We start from the raw sequence: 19,002 nt of genomic DNA, 5'->3' as shown, positions 1-19,002 counted from the left end.
GAGACTGTGGGGGGAGAGATCTTAAGGCTGGTTATTAGAAACTTGGGAGAGTATGAACCTCTCAGAGACAACATGGAGGGGGCACCCTGGAGAGATGTCCAGGAGGCAGCAGCCTACCTGTGTGGGAATGTCTTACTCCGGGTGTTAAAGCAAAGGGAGAAACCAGTGACCCCCGACTTTGACATCTTTGGGGTGAATGTGGAGCAGGGGGATGTGGGGGTGCTGGCCTGCCGTGCCCCTGAGCTGCACAAGGGGTTTTTCATCAGCCTGGGGTCTACTTTAATTGGCCGCCCCCTCAGCGAATGCATGGCTACCTTAGAGAACATGGGGACCCTGATGGGGACCAAGGGGAAAGGGGTGGCGAAGAAGGACAGGGCAGGGGCAAAGGGAAGGAAGTACATTCCTAGAGGGACGATTTGGAGATACTTAATAAACCAGGGGGTGAATGAAGGAGAGCTAGATAGTCAGCCCACTAGAGTTTTGCTTGCCAAAATGAAGAAAATCCTTCAGGAAAAGGGGTTGGACCACGAGGAGATTTGGGAAAAACTGAAACAGATGAATATATCATCTCCTATCCCAAAGAGAAAGCTGTACCCACCCTTAGGGGACCTTAAAGATTAGGAGTCCCAACCCCTGCTGTCAATGGGGTTAACCTCCATGGCACTGACCCGGTGTGCAGGGAGAAGGGGCTGCGTGGAGGTACAATGTCTGGTCGAGGGCGGTGGGTGGGAAGTTACGTTCTTAATTGCTATGGGATCAGAGACAACATTATTAGATTATCAGAGTCACTCCCGTATATTGGGAGTGGGAAGGGGAAAAGCAGTAGGAATGCAGTTGTGGCCAGGGGAAGATAAACTGGATGGGTGGATAATTCTGGTAAAAGGGTGGTGCAAACGTTTTGGGAATGAATTTTGCATCTCTGTTCAAGGTAGATCTGTCCAAGGGAGAACTTGTGCTGCTGCCTCAAAGTGAAGTGAGCACAGGAGTCCCCAAGTGAGTAAAGTGCTGGTCTAGAAGTAAAACAGAAACTAGGTAGTAAACTAAGAGTATGAGGTAGTTCTAGCCACAGGCCTCCTCTTCCCAGTACCCATACGCTACCAAAGCACAGAAGGGTCACAAGGAGGCTCAGGGGGTGCAACAAAAGCTTAATAGATTGGGATTTAAAATCCCTGTTTTCACAGTTTCTGTAGAAGTCCAGGGGTGTGGAGTATGTGGATGGTGGAAGCCCCTTGCAACCCTAGGGGATGGACTAGATGATCTTTAAAGGCCCCTTCCAACCCAAACCATTCTGTGAATTGTAAATTCATGTTGGGTTATGCCTTTGACCCCTGGGAGTGGGCACTGCTTGAGCAGTGGCAAATTGATTATGTGGGACCCTTCAAGAGGTTGAACAAGGTTTGTAGGTGCTTGTATTAACTGACTTCACCTGTAAGAGAACATGAACTAGACAAAAAGATGGAACTAATAAAATGGATATTCAGCTTGTATGCCAATATGGGTCAGCCACAGAAGTTGCATGGGGTACAAATGGTATCTTTGCAACCAGTGCAATAATAGGGGGACACAGCTCTATTGCCTGATGTGCTTTTATTTGTCGGGATGGTGCAGATTTAGCTTTGGCCATGGAGAATATCCAAAACTGAAATCACACCATCCACAAACCCTGTAGAACTATATCCATGTTAATCCTGTAAAATGGGAAGTTTCTATACGAGGCATCAACTATTCTAGAATACGTCCAGAGTGCGACCAGTATGTATGTGGGTTGTGCCTCTCTAATGACTGGAAGGTCTCTATCCTTGGAGATACTCAAAAGCTGTCTGGAGACAGCCCTGGACAACTGTGTCTAGGTGACCCTGCTTGAGCAGGGGTTGGACCAGGTGATTTCACTCTAGAGGTCACTTCCAACCTCAACAATTCTGTGATTCACTGTGTGAAAATTGCATCAATTTTTAATTGTATACAAGGTAAATGGGTAACAAACTTCAGGCTGTTGTTTGCAACAGCAATGGTAACTACCTGGGATAACCAAATGTGGTAGCATGTGGTAAAAGCAACTGCCAAGTTAAAAAACACAAATATAAGGGAATAAATTCAATAGCATCTTGAGCTCAATTGTTAGCTCTTAAAACAGTTTTTTCAGTTGGATTGGCTCTGTTCTCATGGATGGTACAACAAAAAGATCCCAAGGGAAGTTTCACCAACTGCTGTTGCAAATGGACAACTGAATGGAACTGGTTCTGTACAGTCAATTGTGGACCCCAGGAGGATATTGTCACACATTGGTGGAGCAAGTCACTGTGGGAACATGGGTGGTGTTTGGTAACAGTGCAGGCTTTGTATATGTCACCTCACCTGGAATGGGAGAGTGGGAGGACAACGTGACCTCTGTGACTCCAGGAGAAGACTCAAGATGTGGCATTATGTGGCTGGTGGTGAACGTTCATTTGCCTGTTCTCAAAAGCAGAATTTGTTCCAGACTGAGTGACTAATGATGTCTGTCTGGGAGCTGAGAGGCCTCGCTGGGATGAGGTGTCTGGGCAGTGTGACAGCACACAGAGGGGAGATGAGAAACCAGGGAGCAGACAAGTTGCAAGCCTGAGGACAGCCTTGGCAAGTAAGGAGCTGTCAGAACTGGGGACACAATCTATGACCTGTACATCATTGGTATGACATATCCATGGGTTGTTTTCCAAAAGCTACTGCAATGCAGCACTTAATCCTGCACTTGTTATTAGTTATGACAGAAGTTGTTGTTCTTTACCCTTCTATATAAGCTTCGCTTGTTTAAAAAGGAAAGAACGTGCTCATGTGCCCAGATGGACATCTTAGATATATTGTTAGCCTCACAGTTGTGGTGGTTTCCAGCTGGAAGGGATTGAGTTTACAAGCACCCAGGGAGGTCCTGCTGGAGCACACAGCCCCACAGAGCTGAGGCCCCAGCAGTGCTGGCGGATGGTGACAAACAAGTGCGTCTGCTGCTGCTCTGCAGTATGTAAACTGCCAGATAAGGTGCAGGGATCAAGGCTGATGTGGAACAGCTGTGCCTAAGTAATTGCAGGAGGTAAACTGAACCTGACAGGACAACCATGGGGGGGGGTCATGGGGAGCCAGGCTGCCAGTAACAGTGTGAGGCTGTGACTGCCTGGATAATGGCATCAGAAGTACCACAGCTGGGTAGGGCTGTAACAAAACCAGGACCAATGCAGGGGAAGTAATCAGGGACAGGCTATTTATTTGTGAGGAACTGGGGTGGAGAGGAGATGGCAAAAAGGTGGGCCCTGATGCTGAAGAATGAAGGGTGAGGTGTGAAGCCCACCAAAGAAGACCAGAGAGGTCCTGCTGATGGTAGGAATGTGGATGCCTGCAGCTGGTAGTAACACTGACCTGTGGATTCAGGCCCTGGGAGGCTGGAAGGCATCGCCTGGGATAACCCCTGGACTTGCTCCACCATGTCTCTGGCTGTATGGTGTGGTGTGCAGGGATGAACCTGCATCTTGGGACTTACAAAACTGTCACTGCGGGTTGGCCATGTGTGAGACTCATTAGGTCTGAGATGGAGAGCTCATAACTTCATAGCTGTGCCTTACAGTTTGCATAAATGTAACTCGATCACTGGTGTGGTACTTAGTTTATTGATTATTTTCCTGTTTTGCTAGTTTCCTCATAGCATGTTGACCAGTCAATAAACACTGTCCCTCAGTTATGTCGTGGGTAACTGGTCTGGGTCACACCTCAGCACAGTCACAGAGCTGTGCTCCACGCTGTGGGAGTGCTGCCTGTCACAAGCCTTCTCCTAAAGGGCCTGGGCATCCCAGAGAGCACATGCAGGACAAGGTCTGTCCGCCACATGCTCAGGATGCTGTTCCTGGTCTGCCCGTACACAGAGAGGCTCTCAGTGTACAAACCATCATGAAAGTCATCCTATAGATTTGGTCAGCCTGGAGAAGAGAAGGCTGACAGAGGATATTATTTATGTTGATAAATATCTCAATGGTGGTTGTCAAAAGGAGAGACCAGACTCTTTTCAGTGATGCCCTGCTACAGGGTGAGGGGCAACAGGCACAGCCTGAAACACAGGAGGTTCCATCTGAATGATGATTAAGAGAGTGGAGCATCTCGTGTGAGGAAAGGCTGAGGGAGCTAGGTCTCTTTAGCTTGGAGGAGACTGAGGGGTGACCTCATTAATGTTTACAGATATATAAAGGGTGAGTGTCAGGAGGATGGAGCCAGGCTCTTCTCGGCGACAACCAGTGATAGGACAAGGGGTAATGGGTACAAACTGGAACACAAGAGGTTCCACTTAAAATTGAGAAGAAACTTCTTCTCAGTGAGGGTGGCAGAGCCTGGACCAGGCTGGCCAGGGAAGTTGTGGAGTCTCCTTCTTTGCAGACATTCAAACCCACCTGGACACCTTCCTGTGTAACCTCATCTGGGTGTTCCTGCTCCGGCAGGGGGATTGGACCAGATGATCTTTCAAGGTCCTTTCCAGTCCCTGACATTCTGTGAAGTCCATGCAGAAATTGCTGATAACCACTGTGAACTATCAAGGCTACTGCAGGTTCCCCAAGTCTTCCCACTCTGCCCCATGTTGAAGAGCAGCACCAAGAGCCTGCCAGGGCTGGCATGGCAGATATGGTTTGGGGTGAGAAGCCCACAGAGTCTTCAGCTGCCTTAGAAGAGCAGCAGCCCCTTGATGCAACAAACAAAACTATGTTAAACTTTTAGAAGAATGAAAGATCTGCTGAGGTTGGGTCTTACATGATGGGCAAATTAAGTCTATCCTTGAAATGTTACAAGTGAAGAAATCCATACTAATTTCAATTGTTTTAAAGCCACAGTTCTTACAAAAGAGTAAAATTAAGGTGTGATATAGACATTCTTCACTAGTAATGTAATCCTGTATTTTCCATAAAGTACTCTAGAAGAAACACACTCATGCTTTTTGGCAGATACTGAATTTTTGTAAGTGAAGGTTAATACATTATTGCTAGTTCATAAAGAATCTGCCTCTCAAGCACCAATACAATCACAAGAAGAAAGAGAACTGGGTGTATAGTACAAGTCAGTAATTATTTGGGATATTCCTGTTTTGTGTCATTTCAGTCAACACCAAGTACCACACTGGTGAGTGAAACCGAACCTTTCTGAGGTATGCAGTTACCTTCTCTGAAGAATAGCCTCAGGATCTGGTAGACACCTCCACTTAAAACCAGACATGGCAGGTAAACTATCTGCAGGCAGTAGATGGCACTAAACTATTGCTATTACTTGTATTTTAGAGCTAAATCAGAAGGCAAAATAAAACTACAAACACTGGGAATCATCTCTGTAGCCAAAAGCACAGACATTTTAGCACAGAAAGAATGTCACTGAGCTGGGAGGAAACACAGCATTCTGAAACTGAAAGAAGTGTGTAACTTTTTTTCATTTTTTTAATTTTTTTTTTTTTAAGTATTATTAAGTCTGATTCTTTCCACTTTCCCTCATGCATCAGTCTTGGTGCATTGGCACCAAGCACCTTGGATGAGGCAAGTGTGAAGGTAGTAGCGTGCACCTTTTCCCACCCTCAAACTAACACTAGAGCTTCCCTGTACAGTAATAAAGGAACCAACAGTGAGAACATCCAACAAGCAACAGCAAGTGTTTCCTCACCTGGCACTGCAGCTGCCCCCAGCACAGAGCTAGCCAAGGAGTTGCCACCCTTTTCCCTCTGGGGGTGAGGACAAAGCTAGCCCCATCTCTGCCACTGTTGCCTCTTCAGAGTGTAGAAATCTCCTTTTGATCCCTGTTGGTAAGCCTGCAGCAGCTGGAAGGCAAGCAGCAAGGGGGGGCATAATTAGACACCCCCTAGCTGGGACCTACTGGACAGGACTCTGCTGTTCCCCATCCCTTTCCATGCTGTTGTGGGAATATGCACAGCAGTTCCATTTTTTCACCTGAAGGGTTGTGAGCGGCGGAGCCAATTGTACATGGACCACCAGTGGGCCGAAAGGGAATCCCAGGCCATGCTCTATTGCTGCAAATAAAAAACAGACCGGCTGGTAGTTTCCTTGGCCAGGTAGTACCTGGGACTGGCTTAGTTTCGTTGAAGCTCGTCTGATTACACCAGTTACTCCACTCTGTTTTATTGCCTTGGGGGGTAGACATAAGTTTCAACTGTGGTGTTACATGGATATCGGGATCCTTCATTGCAGGGGTATAGTGAAGCATTAATAAAGACACAATAAGAAGCATTTAGGGAATCCACAAGCTCAGTCTCCTGAGGTTCTGGGCCAATAGGGAGATGGTCATCCCAATTGTCATATTTGTCAAACCAATCACTCATATTTCATGCAAACACAACATATTTGTTTTCACTTCCAGTCGTATTCCCCCATTCTCTGAGTGTCGGTTCTAACCTGTCCCAATCTGCATCATTCAGTGGCACCCCGATAAGACATGTGACAAAGGGCACACTTGGGGTGGACAAACTAGCACAAAAGGTAGTTGTATTTGCAGCTCTCCCAAGGGTTACCCAAACATTTTCCCGAGGGTCGAACAATGACTTACTTACAAACCCAGAACCTAGATAAATATTTAGTATTACAATCAGAAGCTGCTTAATTTTAAGAAAATTCTGATATCAGTCTCTGGTGAATATACTACACAGATTCTTCACCCTCAGATGTTCTCGGCGGTCGACTGTCCAGAACTGCCTTAGTCCATCTAGCCAGAATCCACTGTGGGCCTGAGGGTGTAAGAACACACATATAACCTTTGCCAATAAATTGTACTTCAGCAGGCCCTTCCCATTTCCCTGTCGACAAATCTCGATAATAAATTTTCATGCCCTGTGGTTTACTGGTGTCAGGGACCCCAGAGTGACGTTTCGCAGGCACCACCTCAGAGTCCCCAAATATACAAAGATAGTTCATCACAAATAAAGTTTTAGAGACCTTTTCCTGTATGTCTTTAATGTCCCAAAATTTTTGCAAATATCTTTTTATAGTGTGATTAGACCTCTCTACAATAGCTTGACCAGTTGGGGAGTAAGGAATACCAGTGGTATGTGAAACTCCCCACATTTGACAGAATTTCCTCATTTTTTTGCTGGTATATGCTGGACCATTGTCTGTTTTCAATTTTTGAGGAGCTCCCATCACTGCAAAGCAGCTCGTCAAGTGTTGAATTATGTGTATTGCTTTTTCTCCGGTTTGAGGAGTTGCCCATACAAAATGACGATATGTATCTACAGTGACGTGCAGGTACTTAACCAAACTCCGGCACGTGAGTGACGTCCATTTGCCAAAGATCACATGGGCCTAGACCCCAAGGATTCACTCCAATGCCTAGCCCTGGTCCATGATGACTACATTCAGGACATGCTCTCACGATCCCTTTTGCTTCTTCTATAGTAATGTTAAACTGTTTTCTCAGTCCCTTAGCATTCTGGTGAAAGGCATTGTGGGCCTCTCGAGCTTTGACAAAGTCACTTATAGGTACGGTGAGCGCTACTAATTGGTCTGCTCTCTGGTTTCCTTCACCCAGGCCTTGGGACCACATGTGACTTCTTATGTGGACAACTGCATATGGCTTCTGACACTGTTGAAGCGCAGATTGGAGCTGACGAAAAAGCTCGTTCAAGCGAGGGTTCTTGGAATCTTTAACTCTAGCATCTTCTATCCTTTGTAGCACTCCTGCAACATACAATGAGTCTGTTACCATGTTGAGACTCTGATCATGCCATCGAAGGACAGCCCAGATGACGGCAGCTAATTCCAGCATTTGCAATGAGTCTCCTGGCACGGCTGATAAAATATGGTGGTGCCATACTCCATCCTCCATCCAGGTAACTGCTGCACGCCTTGATTTCTTCCCGGCGTCTGTGAAGGCCGTAACTGCATTAGGTAGAGGTGTTTCACTCCTTTTTGGCGGCATGATCCAATCATTTTGACTGATCCACTGTAGCACTGGTGATTTCACTGAGTCTACTGTAATCTCTTGCACAGTAGAGAGCAGGCTAATTTGTAATTCTTCAGATTTCTGAATGCACCAGTCTAGCGTGTCCTTTTTTATAGGTAACCTGATAATTCCCGTTTCAGCTCCTGTAATTTGTAAAATGCGCATCCTGCCTTTTGTAATCAGTTCCGCTAAATTTTCTAGCTTCTGCTGGATTGACTTCTGCGGCTGCAGTTTTGTGTACAGCCATTCTAGGACACAGACCCTTTCCCCCTTTTTCTTTTTGCATTGTGTTAATGCACCAATGAGCTGAGAAGGTCCATTGAGGATAGTTAGGTCTACTGGTAACTTAGGGTCTTGGCGACCCTACGCTGAGTAACTTGATTAGCAATTTGCTGCAGCGTCAGCTGCTGTTCAGTTGATAAGTGCACAGGTCTAGCTGGATCTACGCCATGGAGCAGAGGTCGCAGGACTTCGAGATCATCATTCGGAATCCCCACCACTGGGCGTAGCCATTGTAGATTGCTCATAAGTTTTTGAGCATCATGTAATGTCCGGATATCAGTTTTTATTTCTAATTTCTGTGGTCGCACTGGAGATTCAGATATTCGCCATCCAAGATATGTCCATGGGGCTGATGACTGGATCTTTTCGGGCGCAATGACTAGTCCTTCCTTTTGCAACGTTTGAGATAAGAACAGTTGTTGCTGATCTGTGAAAGGATGCTCTTGGGCTATTAATATGTTATCTATGTAATGGTAAATGACTGCTTTCGGCCAGGCAGACTGCACAGGGCGCAGAGCATTATCAACAAAGAGCTGACATAGCGTCGGACTGTTTTTCATTCCTTGTGGGAGAACCACCCATTCAAATCGTTGTGCAGGTACTTCTCTGTTTATAGATGGCAAGGTGAACGCGAAACGCTGAGTGTCATTTGGATGCAGGCTGATAGTGAAAAAACAGTCCTTGAGGTCCACAATTAGAAGATGCCAATGTTCAGGTAGCATGGCTGGGTTGGGCAACCCAGGTTGCAATGCTCCCATGGCCCGCATGTGGGCGTTTACAGCACAGAGATCATGCAGTAGACGAAATTTTCCAGACTTTTTTCGGATAATGAATATAGGCGTGTTCCAGGGACTAGTAGACAGCTGGAGATGTCCTTGTGCTAATTGTTCTTCTACAAGTTTGTGCGCTGCTTCAAGGCTTTCCTTCTTCAACGGCCACTGCTCGACCCAAACTGGCTTATCAGTCAACCAATGAAGTGGGATCGAGAAAGCCCATGTTGCAGTGACCGTTGCTAAAAAGGTCGATTTGTGGTAAGAATAACACCTAATTGGTCTAGCACATCACGACCAATCAGTCCATTGACTCCCTGAGGCAGAGCCATCACTGTAATATAAGTAGACGCGGTCCTTCTGTCGATAATGACTCGAACGTGATCTTTGCTACGCAAAACCGAAGAATGACCGCTAACTCCTTCGACCCCCCTGGCCATAGGTAACAACGGCCAGTTATGAGGCCAGCGGTTGTTATCGACAATGGTAAGATCGGCTCCAGTGTCCAGTAATACATCCAGACTAATTTGCTCGCCTCCCACACACAGGATGGCTGTGGTCACTGGTTGGCGATTCATAGCGATGGTCAACATAACGAGACCTCCTGTAGATCCAAATCTAGCTGCTCCTCTATCTATAGTTGACAAGGCTTCCCTGTCCTCAGTCAAGTGAGGAAGAGGAACTAGCTGGGCAATCTTGCTCCCCATTGGGATATGCACCGGTGGAAATAATGTTTGAACAACTATGGATATTGTCCCTTTAAAGTCTGCATCAATAATCCCGGGCAGAATAAAAAGTCCCTTTATTCCACTGGATGAGCGTCCAATCAGCAGTGCACCTTGTGGCTTGCTATTGATTAATACCGGCCCAAGAGTGCACGTCTGGATCTTCTGTGGGTGTTGGTCTATTAATGTCACATCTACTGCTGTTGCCAAGTCCAGGCCGAGGCTCCCTCTTGTGGCTGGGCGCAAGGAGCTGGCAGGAACGGGTTGGAGCCGGAGGCGGGCGCTTGACGCTGTTGTAGAGTCAAAGACGTGGTCCCACCCAGCTGAGCAGGAGCCACCACTGTTGTCACGCGGCGGCCCGTCGCGCTCACATGTGTTTCCCGACCGTCTACAAGCTGCGGTGCTATGATTGTTCATCTTGCAGTTTTCACACCAAACTTGCCGGACACGGCACTCTTTACGGATATGTCCTTCTTGTCCGCAACGAAAACATTTGTTCCCTTGGCGCATGGGAGATCGGGGTTGCCTCTCAGTTTGACGCAAGGGGGCTACGGCTGCAAAGGCTTGCTGCTGGGCCTGTATTAGATCTTTCCCTAGTTCCCTCACTGCCTCCACTAAAATCGCTTGCGGCCCCACCGGCACTCTACTCATGCGATCTAACATCTGCTCTATTGTTGCATCTACTGGCAATGTTAATATTATGGCTTTTGTAGGCTGATTAGTGTTCTCTAAGACACACTGCCTCAATAATGCTGGCTTCATCCATTCCTGTACGTCTGCCTGTTCCATCGCTGCAGTTACGCGGTCAATAAATTGCGCAAATGACTCATCTCTGCCTTGCTTTATAGCCATATATGACGGCGAGGGGGGGGAGGTCTTTACTGCAGCTATTGCTAATCGGGCCGTGCACATGGCCTCAAGACAAACGTCTGGCCCTAACTGAAGTTGGGCATCAATGGTAACAAACCTCCCCGTTCCAGTCAATTGTTCAGCGGTTACCCCATAAAGAGGATCATTTGGATTTCTAGGGTGCTGCGCTGACATTTCACAATAACGTTGCCAATGTGCCTGCCAGAGCAGTAATTGAGATTGAGTCATGATCATTCTCATGATAACTTTGATGTCTTCCTGACACAGGAGGGTTCCTCCCCAGATATAGTTCAATAACTGTTTTGTAGGTTCCCCGTGCAACCCAGCCTCATTCACTGTACTGCGCAACTGAGACAACAGCTTCCAGTTCAACGGGCTATGAGAACCTTGAATAGTATCATCATCAACTGGTTCAAATTGAACAGGAAAAGCTTGAGCACTAGTGAGATCCCCAATTATATCATACTGTTGATTCTCGGCTGCTTGTTTCATTATTTCTCTCCAGTTAATCCTAACTACTCTGGATCGCATTTGCGACCCCGGCGACCTCCCTACAGCACTCACAGGTTTCTTTTCGCTTTCCTCCCCCACTACAGACAGTGGAGGGGCCGTGGGGGTGCAAGGTCGTGGAGGGGTTGGAGGAGAGCTTACAGACTCTGTAACTTCATCTTTTGCTTTTCTAGTCACTGTAACTGGCATACCTCCAGGGGGGAGTGGAACACGATCATTCCCAAACAACATGTCATTGGCTGGTGGTGCTCCTGCCGATACACTTCCTTCCCCCCCCAGTCGCTCCATTGCAACTGCGGCTAAATTCTTTTCTATCTGATAACGCTTGATATTGTTTACAACTTCCCGCCACGGTTTCATTAGTTTCTTTGCTGCTTTATCCTCATCTATAACTATATCCCATAACACATCTCCCAGTTTCCGCCATTCACTGACATCAAAGAGGGAATCTGGATTCTGAAAGCATCCTTTAGCTTGCCCTAAAGTTACTAAGCCCGCTAGATGCTTGATACAGTCTACTCCTCGCTTTTCTAAAAAGCGCTGCAATAAATCCAGGGCTACTTCAAGATCCATATCGCTGGCACTTATACACTATGTATGCATATATCACGAAAGATATCCTTACCCTACAATTATTGCCGATGCTTCCCTGATTCTGGCACCAGTTGCAGCCTTTTGCAGTAGCCCTTACAGATGGCAAACCCCTTTCGGATGGCTCAGGTCTTCGGAACGACACACCGTACAACCAGCGTTCAGTCGCTCTTGACCCCCCGGTCGCTGCGGTTACCGGTGCTTCTCTGCATCCGCCGCTCCATAATCGCAATATTCTCCGTCTATGTCGAGGTCCCTGTTCGGGGGACAATTGCGAGCGGCGGAGGAACAAGCCGAGGTGACCCAACGTGAGTGATAGAGCATTGTTCACTTTATTGCCTTCAACAATGCATATTTATACAGGTTACAGTAATTATGCATACTTGTCATTTACTAATTGGCTTAAGCCCTAAAGGTTGCATTTGCATGATCCCCCTACTTGCGGTTAGCTGGCTATGCAAGTTCCGTGTTTCTACAGCTCTCACTTCCTCAAAAGTTATTTACTGTACTCGTCAAGGTCAGTGTCCTTGCCGTTTCTCTTGTGATCAGCAGTTTCTGCTGAGGCCTAGTTCTGCCTAGCTCCTAAGTCATGTCAAGCCGCTAACTTATCAGAACAAGCTCTGATCGCACAACTGTTCCATAGATTCATGTCCATTATCTTTGAGCCATTCCCCAATAAAGGGTCAGCTTTATATCTCTGGAGCCACTTGTGTCCTACAGTTGCTGTCTTCTGTGCACATTTCCACAGCCAAGTGAAGGGACTCAGCACCACACTGAAGTCTGTTCATCAATCAGAGCCAGAAGAGTGACCCTTCTCCTGCAAATGCTTAAAACCCCCCAAATCTTGCAATGAAATCAATCTCAAAATACAAGTCTAAAAGTAAGGTTTATTTCAGTTTCAGAAAGAAACAGGAAAATACAAACATGAGTATCTTAGTTACACAAGTGACAGCATGTTGTTTCTTTTCCATGTGCAGCTCCTGCTACTGCCTGGCACTTTGAATACCAATTTATTTCTCAGTGCCCTTTAGATGTTTTACAATGAACACACAAAAACCAGCTTCCAGTGGAAATCCAGGAAGTATTATTAACTTAAAAAATAATTTTTTTAATTGGGTTCAGTATTTGGTAAAGAAGAGACATTATAAACATGACCTAGGCCAGCAGTACGCACGGCACTGGTGAACACAGCCCTGCGGGAGCCGGCTGCTGCCTGCGGTGTGTGCAAACCCAGGCTCTGCCGGTCCTGTGCACAGGAACACAGCATTTCAGATTTTTCTTCTTCCACTTCAGCGGCTCACCCAGCACTTTTTTGCACATGCAGCTCAACATGCAACCGGTGGAAACTTTGCCTAATCAAGGGCAACAGGACTGAACAAGCAAAACTTTGCTTCACCCGTATACAATCGAAAAGTATGGACCCCGAATGACAAAGTATACAATCAGTACACTCTTCAGCCATTACATTATCTATATGGAATACAGCATGGCATATACTTATTTCCACTATGAATGCAGAGTCTGTTAATTAATAGCTTCTTTTTTTAAAGTAATGGTCATATTGTTTTTCCTGGCTAAATTTGAAAGGTTAAAAACTCTTTTTGCCACTAATTCAACACCTTTTTCACTTAAAGGGTCTTTAATTCCCATGCAGAGGACAGCACTGTAAGCAGAAGTGACTGTGCCTGATGTTAGGCCAGTGTTTGAGCACTTTGCTGGACTGGGACTAAGGCCATCAGCTCCTTACATGACTGAGCACTGGAGAGAAGTTAAAAGAAATGCAACACCACCACCACCACCGTCCATTTGCCATGCCTAACCCTGGACTCCAAATTCAGGTACTCATGTTGAGAAGCCTGTCTCCTTGCCTGTGCAGGGCAGGGAAACTCACCCTGTCCTCTCTTAACCAATTACACATGGCAGGTAGAGAAACTAGTCCCCCTACTCCAACATTACACTCAGATGCCCCTCAGTAGGAGGTATTTACTCCAACTGCCATTCTTGCTCAGAAAAATGTGCTAGGTGGTGAAATTGTCATGTACTAGATCTAGGTAACCAGTGTTTGCTCTCAGTAAAAATCCTGCTTAATAAGGAAAATAAATGCCTTCAACAGAAACGGTGGTTAAAATATTTTATTTTTTTATATAATAGAACATACTGCTGTTTACTTTAAATCACTTTAGAGTAAAGGCACACATTGTTAAAAGTACTTCAAATTTACATCACATGTACAAATGCATAAAACAGATGTACATGTCACCAAAAATATACAATATGGCTTCATAAGGTTGAAGTGGGGCTGGGACAATTCAACATGTATTTAAATTTTACAGGAAGCTGTTAACACTGAAAGGATTGACTAGAACAGAAGAGAATTGACCTAAAACACTGATTATGCCACATAAACAGTACAACATATTGAATATACAACAGTCAGCATTCATGTAAGGATTGACAGGATCGTTAGTTCTGCAAATTCACCGGGCTCTCCAGTGCCACTGAGTGAACAGTGCACGTGTGTGATCTGCCAGTTTGCAATAGGGGGAAGATCAACTGCAAATTCTCCATCTACAAACAGGCTCCTTGAAGAATCTGCTGATATGCTTTGTCAAAAAAAGACTGAAAAAATAGACTTAAGGTATTAACTGGAGAGAATAACTGAATAATAGACAACTTACACGGCAATCACTTCTGGCTAAAAAACACAAAACATTAAGTCTGCAAGAATGCTCCATGACAATCATTTAGCATTAGTCCCACCCAAGTTTAAGGCTCATATCTAAAATTTACCTTAGATTTGTTTTCCTTTGTGTAAAATTACCTGAGCACAGATATCAAACATCTACGGAGCTTTTAAAATATCTGCAGATACCTTAAAAATCTGTAGACAACTTAAAGCAAAACTTCAATATATTGAACTCTACCAGCTAAAAATTCTCAAAAAAAGCCCAACCAACAAAACAATCTTTTGGTATGTCAGTAAAGCCAGGAGAAGAATGAGCTTAAGCTTTTGCTCTCATCCTTTAAAAATATACATAAAATGTAATAGAATTATTCAAATAGGACTGCTTAGTTGTAAACAACATGTTAAACATTTACAAAAAAATCAGGAATCAAAATTCAGGCAGTCACTCTAGTCTTCTATAAATTGCTTACAAATGCTGCTTTTCCTCTTGCTAGAGATGGCTGGTGGTTTCCTAAGCACTGATAAATGGAAAATAAAAGGACCCGCCTCCACTGTATTCTGTATTACCAGTTACACTTTGTGTCCAAGATGTGTGAATTGCTGCCACTCTCATTTGCTGAAGTTTATTCCCTGCACAACTGTAAGGCCTAGATCCGGAAAAGCACCTAGCATCATCTTAAGAGCTCTGCAGGATCAGGTTAGATTTAAAAGGTTTAAAGATAAACATGCACTTAAATGATTTGCTGCACCAGGATTCATAAAACTTTCAAAGTGCGAGGCCTTTGCACCAGGTTGCGTGGACAGACCAGCTCCCATCACCGAGAGGAGCAGTCGACCCTTAATTTTGTTAAAAAAGACTGAAAAAGACAACACCGCACAGAAGATACATGTACACACTTTCAGCACACAATAGACCGTATGGGACCATTTCCAACACAAGGTTTTGGAAATACACCCCACTAAAAGCAGTTTGTTCATTTTGTCAAACCAACTGAAAACAGAGAAACACAAAACACAGCATCACCTCTTCCTCCTCCTGCCTCACACACTGGTTCCTATCTTTCATTCTCAAAAGTAATTAATACAGATAAAAACTTCACTTTAAGGAATGAGCAATTGTGTATGAGCTTGAGGAGCAAATGGGACTCTCCCATTCAAATACATCAGGTTAAAACTTTGATATGACAATTTCCATTATTTGTATTGTTGAAGTGGGACTAGCTGATGGCAGAGGGCACTTTACAATCATTGACAATCCTGTATAAAGGGTACAAAAATTTCCTATGAAATATGAACCTAGGATTTAAAAAAAAAAAATGAATAGATCAATGATGGATGGCTGTCCTGGATAATTAAGAAAGAAAAATCACAGCAGTTTCAAGTACCCATAATCCTATGTATAAATAGCAGGTAACCCAAATAAAATGCTACAGCTAGTCTGAGAAACTAAACTGAACACCGCTTTTCTATTAAATAGATTGAACTATTCATCCACTGAGAAATTACATTGATAAATAAAATATTTTCATGTATCAAAAATGAGGGGCAGGTACTATCAATTCCAGACTTCTTGTCCCAGTAATGAAAGGTCCGAGAAACAAAATTAAGTTGTACAGTAGTTGTAGTCTCTTAAATTTACAATACTGAATCCAGCAGGATTTGGCTAAATAGTACATTTTAAATAAGCTAATCTAAAGGAACAGAGTGTCCTGTAAACATCTGAAACAAACCACATTGCATTCTGATGGTGTGGCTATACCTTCTCTACGCAGGAGAAAGACAACTCAACTGGTGGTGGTAACAAGGGATGCGATCTAAAGGCAACATTCCTGTTCTTCAGTAAGGCTTGTACAAAATTTGAGCAGTGTACGTATGACAGCCTGTACAATTCTGAAATTTTTTGAAAGCTCTTAGGTTTAAAAAAAGCCTAAATGTTTTAAGTATAAAACACACATTGAGAATATGTCCTTCTAAATTATTTGTAAAAGTGTCTGGCACCAGAAACCACCACTAGGTATTATTATACCTACGGAAAAAAAGCAAAGAATCACTCAAGACAAATGTCCCTGAACTTCGGAGCAGATGCAGCCAATTAGGTTACTTTGTGTCGTTCTGTTCCTCTGGAAAAGAAGTCATAAAGATACACTCTTCAAGCTGTCTGTACTAAATCATCAGTAATATATATTATATATATAGTATGCATATATATATAATATATGTATTTGCGTACATATTTCTTTTACCTCAATCTGGAATCGTGTGGTTTCATGCAACGCTTACCAGGAATCAAACCTATTCATTAGATCATAGCTGGTGTAACTTGAGCATCAAATCTTTTATCATACAGCAATTTGGTTTTGCTCAGCATCAACCACCTCGGACTAGAATCCTCACCTCACTCTTTGTTCAGTCCAGTTCACGTTTGTTGTCTCTCTCACCCTTTTTCAGCCACCTTCTTCACATCGTGCCTCCGCTCGATGTTAATGCTGAGACCTTATTTCTGTCAGCTTCTGAAGATAACTCTGTGCTGCTGGCATCGAGAGAATAAGCTGAACTGTCCTTTGACCTATTCGGTAGCAGCCATATCCCACCAGTCCAAAAACTGTCGCTTTTATGACAAATTTGAAAATCTTACTTGAAGCTGATGGAGGAGGCACACTGAAGCAAAAGATACAAAACAATGTTAACACTTGCATAGTTGAAAAGAGGTATTTCCCAATCAAAACAAGGATTTTTTCTCCCCTTGGCGCTCAAGAGTGCAAGAGACTCTCAGGTAATAGATGTGTCATGAACAAACAACTTATTATTTCATGTTCAAGGGCTATATCCAAATTAAATAGTAACAACAACAATAACAACAAATAATAATAAAGCCTTTTCCACTTATGTACAATGCCACTCTTACTGGCTATGGACCCTGACTTGCCCATCACCCTGTCGAAATAGCAAAGACAGCATCAAGGCTTCTTGAATAACATTACAAGTTAATACTGTTTGTCAAACTGGTTACAATATTCCTACACACATCTCTGCACAGAGACAAAAGTCAGAAGAAACACAGGACACAACCCAAGTCCAACACCTGCACGGTCAACTCGCTGTTATTCGGGGCAATGGAGGAAAACAGAACTTGAGTATTCTGGGTAATGCGTGTCAGGACCTGGCCAGGTCTGTGTGGCCAGAAGGGGTAAGTCTGGAGCCAGGCTGGCCCCTGCATGGATTCGGGGGTGTTTCTGCAGGCACACCCCTGGATGCCAGGCAGGCTCACCAGAGCCCGGCCACGGCTCCCGGCATAGGTGTGTGGAAGCCAAGCCCCTGCAGTGCTCCAGGCCTCCGGAGCTCCACTGAGGACAGAACAGACAGACCAGAGAGGCTTTGCATGAAGCTGACTCTGTTCTGGCAGGTACTGCTGGCTTTGAGATCTTCACAGAGCCACCTGGAAGCCTCTGCACTGGCCACCTGGAACCAGGAGGACAGAGGACAACAGGCACACAAGTTCTGCCCCTGCCAACAAGCAGTCTTATTAACTTGGTGTACCAAGCAAAGAATATTGGCTACAAACAAAAGCTGGCTTTGGAAGTGCAGCCACACACACACGTAACCCCTGCACCTTCACTACACGCTCACACCGCAGCTCAGTCCTCTCAAAGGGGACCAACAGGTCTCTGCAAGTCCTTTCAAAGAAGCCACAAGTTCTCATTTATTTGTATCTAGAAAATGTCTCTCATGTATTCCAAAGCAATCAGGTACAGTAGTGCAGAAACATGGTGGGCACACTCAAACCACGTGAGATGTGCTGAGATTTGGATACAACTAGACTGAGTTTAGATCCAATGTGCTCAAATTAGGGCAAAATTATTACTGTCAAGATTTTGCATATTAAGGGAATATACAGGAAGAGTGTTAAAAAAAAATATACATAGAACAAAGGAGGGGGTAAAGGCATCCTTTTACATGCTTCTATCTATTTTTTCTCAAGTCCAGTCCCTCAACACAATTTAAAAATCAATTCATAACAATCTGAAGCAAACAGTAAGGTCTGCTCAATCAGGTTCAATGGATGAACTTAAAAACTAAGTCTGAGACATGTCTCTCCAGACGATTTCCAAGATCACTTTGCAACTTGTAAAGCCTAACTAAATACCTGTAAAAGTCTTTAAAACTTTTCACTTTAGAGAGGTGACAATCACTACCACACAACTCCCCCCCATAAAGCTGCTCTGCAACTGCAGTGCAACAGCACGAGGGGTAAAAAAGTTTAATGACAAATGAGTCTCAAAAACAGTCATGTTATTAAACAACATAATTTGCTTCATATTATTTTAGAAAGTCAAGGTAATGGAGTATTAATGTCCAATGAAAAATACTGGTAACCATTCCATTCAGTTATGATACTGGCACAATAAAGACAATCAAGTCAAAGAGCCTAAACTTTGATGGAAAATATCCTCTGCGTAAACTTGAAGACACAGTCGGGCTCCTCAGGTCTGTAATCTCAATGATACAACCAACATTAACTATACAATAAGGATTTGGGCAACCTCATTTTACAGGTTATTTGCAAGGGTGGAGAGGAATATGGGCATCTAGTTTGTGACTTTGGGCGAGGCTTAGCCTTGAAAAA

General features: G+C 44.4%; 1 protein-coding gene across 2 annotated transcripts in view; it reads right to left on the bottom strand.

Moving 5' to 3' along the window:
- Positions 1 to 13,806: 13,806 nt before the first annotated feature.
- Positions 13,807 to 19,002, bottom strand: part of TRABD (TraB domain containing) — a 35,095-nt gene continuing 29,899 nt past the window's right edge. For both annotated transcript variants that reach the window (XM_082063737.1, XM_082063738.1), the window contains one exon: positions 13,807 to 17,036. In XM_082063737.1, coding sequence (XP_081919863.1) covers positions 16,859 to 17,036 — 178 coding nt within the window. In that variant the 3' untranslated portion in view covers positions 13,807 to 16,858. The remainder of the gene's footprint in view (positions 17,037 to 19,002) is intronic.

The sequence above is a fragment of the Streptopelia decaocto genome (assembly GCF_964273445.1).
Source record: "Streptopelia decaocto genome assembly, chromosome: 1".
Classification (NCBI taxonomy): domain Eukaryota; kingdom Metazoa; phylum Chordata; class Aves; order Columbiformes; family Columbidae; genus Streptopelia; species Streptopelia decaocto.
The sequence above is the reverse complement of the archived record's forward strand: the minus strand, read 5'-3'. Positions and strand labels throughout refer to the sequence as shown.